Below are 3,710 nucleotides of genomic sequence, written 5' to 3'. Positions count from 1 at the left end.
CAACCTCTTCCCTATCCCCTTTTCCACAGCTAGCACAACCTAGACTCTGTTCTCCCAAAATTAATTTACAATCTAATCCAATCCTCCAGCTTAGGCTGAGGCCTTGTGAGAGGCCTACTAGCTACTGCTGACCTCTGACTTGACCCCTGATGCTTGGAGAGGCTTGGGGAAGAGTGCTTGTGCTCACACAGGCTGCAGCTACTCACAGAGGCCCAAACTTAGGCCGAGGCCTTGTCAGAGGCCTACTAGCTACAGCTTGACCTCTGGTTTGACCCCTGACGCTTGGAGAGGCACAGAGAGGCCTAGGAGACAGTGCATGTTCTCACACAGGCTGCAGCTGCTCACAGAGGCTCCAAAGACTCCTCTCTGTCCCCTGCGCGCGTGTGTGTGAGCCTGGGAGCATTACCCTGTATCCTACTCCTAAACTTAACCCAAAATAAACACGCTAATCAAACTAGCTAACACCCTCTATGCTAAGCCCGCAACACAAAGTGGCAAACACCCCCCCCCTCTGGGTACCACCCCCCCCCCCACGGACAACCAGGCTTAAGCACCGATAAGTACTGGTGCACTGTGCCCCACTTAAGCTAACCTCTCAAGGGTTAAGGCCTTAAGCAGAACCGAACAAATCTCAAACCCATGGTATACCTGCGGATTCGCATACGATTCCGGCCCTAGCAAACCTACTAGCTCCGCTAGTGAAGACCGCTGCCAAAAGTATCAAATGTGGAACACACTTCCAAATGTGGAACCCACCACCACAAATGCTCACTAACCCATAGTTGCATCATATGTGAAATCCACTGCTAGAGACATCACATCTGAAGACCACTGCAATGGCATCGTATATGGGGAATCCACTACATGATTGTCACATATGACGCTCACTCCCACAGTTTAAAAGACGACCTGAAAATTTTTGTTCACAAACTAGTGTGTCTGACTCGCCTTTTGACCCAGAGAGCGCTAAGAAGTTGGAACATTTCACTGACGGAAATTGGAATTGTGGAGGCTACAATAAACGGTATGGTACACAGTAAAACATATTTTTCTGTTGTTATTCTAAAGAAATCTGACCCATGTTTAAACTCTTTGGGACAGATGTGCATTCATGCTCTGAAGACAGCAAACTACATGTTGATGTACTAATAACCAGCAAGCTGACTAGACCATTTGAGTGAAATGATTTTTTCTTAAATTATTTTCCTTTTCAGGGCCTACATAACTCATCAGGATTGGTATTCCTTGGTTGTCAAGCAGCATTGACAAGTAAGTACCACATGGAGCAGATAGCAAAGCTCAATGGATCAGACATCCTACTCATAACATTGGTATTTCACTATTTCAATGAACTCTCTCTCTCTCTCTCTCTCTCTCTGTGTGTGTGTTTTTTTGCATTTATTGAAGGATGGCCGCTGATAGGCGTATTGTCTACTGCCTGTTATGTGAGAAGCCTCATGAAAATTTGTCAAGTCACCTTAAGAAGGCCTGTATGAAGGACAACACAGAAGAAGAGCGTAACGCTGAGTTGACCAAGGCCAAAATATCCCAAAAAGAATGGACGAGAGTGGGCAGACGTTGGGAGTACCATGAGGTTGATTCCTTAATGAATGAGGAAGATCCCCTCCGTGCCCTCATCGACCGGCTGAAAAGCAAGGGCTTCTTTATAGTCAAAGACCCATCGGAAAGGTTAGATTCTCCCTTTAAATGACTTATGGTTTCAATCTTTATTAGTGTTCATAAGGCGTCTAATATGTGTCTCTCATCTGTTGTTGGTTATAATTAGCTCTCCAGCTGAGCAACGGCAGCTTCTGCAAGACGTCACTCCGTGGATGCGCAGTATGGTTGCCAAACTTAAGACTGGAGTGAACGTGGCAACAAACTACACGACACAGTTCCGATACTTTTGTATGGGCGTGTTGTCTGTGGTATACAACAAATCTTTGAAGAGTATAGAGACTTTCAAAGTACGCAAGTGTCCAAATTTTATTCCTGCACAACAAAATTAAATCATCTCAGTCATGAAATGCTTTGCATACATTTAAAGGTAAGAAATTATACCTGTTTCAAAAAAATTGTGCTCATTCATGTATACCATCTGCTCTACAGACTGCAGGTTGGGTTGATAGACAGCAGACATCAAGTGGTGTGACCATCCAATTCAGTGATAATTCAGTGGCCTGTACACTCAGAAAGGAAGAAGAAGAGGTACTGTATGTTGCCACAGTCTAAACGACTTGAATAATGTATTCCAAATTCAATCTGGTTGCTGATATTTTCATTTAATTCAACAGTGGTTTGAGTTGTACTTTACCAAGATACGGCCACTGGCTTTACTTAGACAAGATGAATATATGGACGACGAAGGCTGCTTCTTTCTAGGACAGAATGGTGGTCCCATTGCAAACACAAAAACAGATTTACAACGTCTTTGTAAGTTGTAAGTATATGTACTGTGCACACACACACACACACATACACACACACACACAAGTACACTGTATAAGTTGATCCACAGACACCAGCTAGAAGATGTTTAAATTGGATCAGGTTCTATTTTTTTCACAGTTCATGTCATGCATACATAGGTAAAGCATATTTATCATACTTTAGCTAGTGGGAGGTGTGTGCAAGCAGTGGTATATGTTCTTCCAAGGTCTGTGTCATGCACACCAGTGTAAACCATATGTATTTTTTTCCCATTTACTCAGTTGTGAGCAGACGACTCAAAGCAGTGAGCCGATTCCTGAGGATACACAGGTGGCTGGTGAGAGGTGTGTATTGTGTTTGCAAACAATTATCTTTTAAGGTCCCTGTTACACCAATGTAATGCACATTAATTTCCCTATATTCTCAGTTGTGAGAACATCAGTCAGAGCAGTGTTTCCCAAAGACTGGGTTAGGTTATTTAGGTCGTCAGCAAAATTTATGTTGTGTAATAGGCCTAACTTATACCATTTAGCCAGGAAAGCTATCAGTTTTCTATTAGGATAGTTTACCACAGTCACGGCCCTCTGCGCAATTTTGCATTTAGAATAGCTCTGAAACTGGGGGGGGGGGGGGCAACACGTCGCACAGGGGACAGCGTGGACATCTCATTCGCAAAATGAAACATTTCTGTGCGGACCACGCAGTGGCAAAATGCAAGGGACATCAGCCTAATCAGCTATTGAACTTGAAATCCAGTCAACTAAAGCAGGCATCCGTATGCGGACATGGCTATTCAATTTGCGTCATAGGCTGTAGATAGTTTTGATTGTAGATTTAAAGTTAATAGCAACCTCCTCACATTCCTTATTATTTCGGATTTAAAATGCTCAACAGTGCATTATTAGGCTACAATTTAAAAGGACATTTTAAACGCTACTATTTCCTCTCGTTTTCCACCTCGCAAACTCTATACCGTAGGCTACAGTAAAGGCGCATTATCTTTTGACTATTACGCGAAAGCCTCTTGTTCTGATATTTATTCATTTCACATTCTTACAATCTGGTGAAAGGTATGTGCTATACGAATGAGTGAATGCTTTAATGTAGCGCTTTTGAAAGTACACCCAGCAGTCCTGAAATTAACCTATTCGCATAGCTCTTCTTCCTCAGCTTTGAATACAACAGCTCTTGACCAGTTTGAAACATTTGTTGAAATGTTTCCCGTCACTCTCAACGACGAACCACCCACAAAAAAGAGGAGGATGAGCGCTGGATTTGAA

General features: G+C 43.1%; 1 protein-coding gene across 1 annotated transcript; it reads left to right on the top strand.

Moving 5' to 3' along the window:
• The first annotated feature begins 942 nt into the window (after positions 1–942).
• Positions 943–2,444, top strand: LOC121724642. Its single transcript, XM_042111335.1, has 6 exons — positions 943–1,024; positions 1,215–1,269; positions 1,408–1,689; positions 1,787–1,967; positions 2,110–2,208; positions 2,295–2,444. Exons 3-6 carry the CDS (start codon positions 1,409–1,411, stop codon positions 2,442–2,444), a joined length of 711 nt encoding a protein of 236 aa, XP_041967269.1. The 5' UTR covers positions 943–1,024; positions 1,215–1,269; position 1,408.
• Positions 2,445–3,710: the final 1,266 nt, after the last annotated feature.

This window comes from Alosa sapidissima, chromosome 11 (assembly GCF_018492685.1).
Source record: "Alosa sapidissima isolate fAloSap1 chromosome 11, fAloSap1.pri, whole genome shotgun sequence".
Taxonomy (NCBI): Eukaryota; Metazoa; Chordata; class Actinopteri; order Clupeiformes; family Clupeidae; genus Alosa; species Alosa sapidissima.
Note: the sequence above shows the minus strand (reverse complement) of the source record. Positions and strands in the feature narration are given on the sequence as shown.

Coding starts and splice junctions, on each gene's coding strand:
- LOC121724642 (XM_042111335.1), top strand. CDS start 1,409: ATGGCCGCTGATAGGCGTATTGTCTACTGCCTGTTATGTGAGAAGCCT. Junction 1,968..2,109: donor AGAGTATAGAGACTTTCAAA/GTACGCAAGTGT, acceptor TCTGCTCTACAG/ACTGCAGGTTGGGTTGATAG. Junction 2,209..2,294: donor TCAGAAAGGAAGAAGAAGAG/GTACTGTATGTT, acceptor TTAATTCAACAG/TGGTTTGAGTTGTACTTTAC.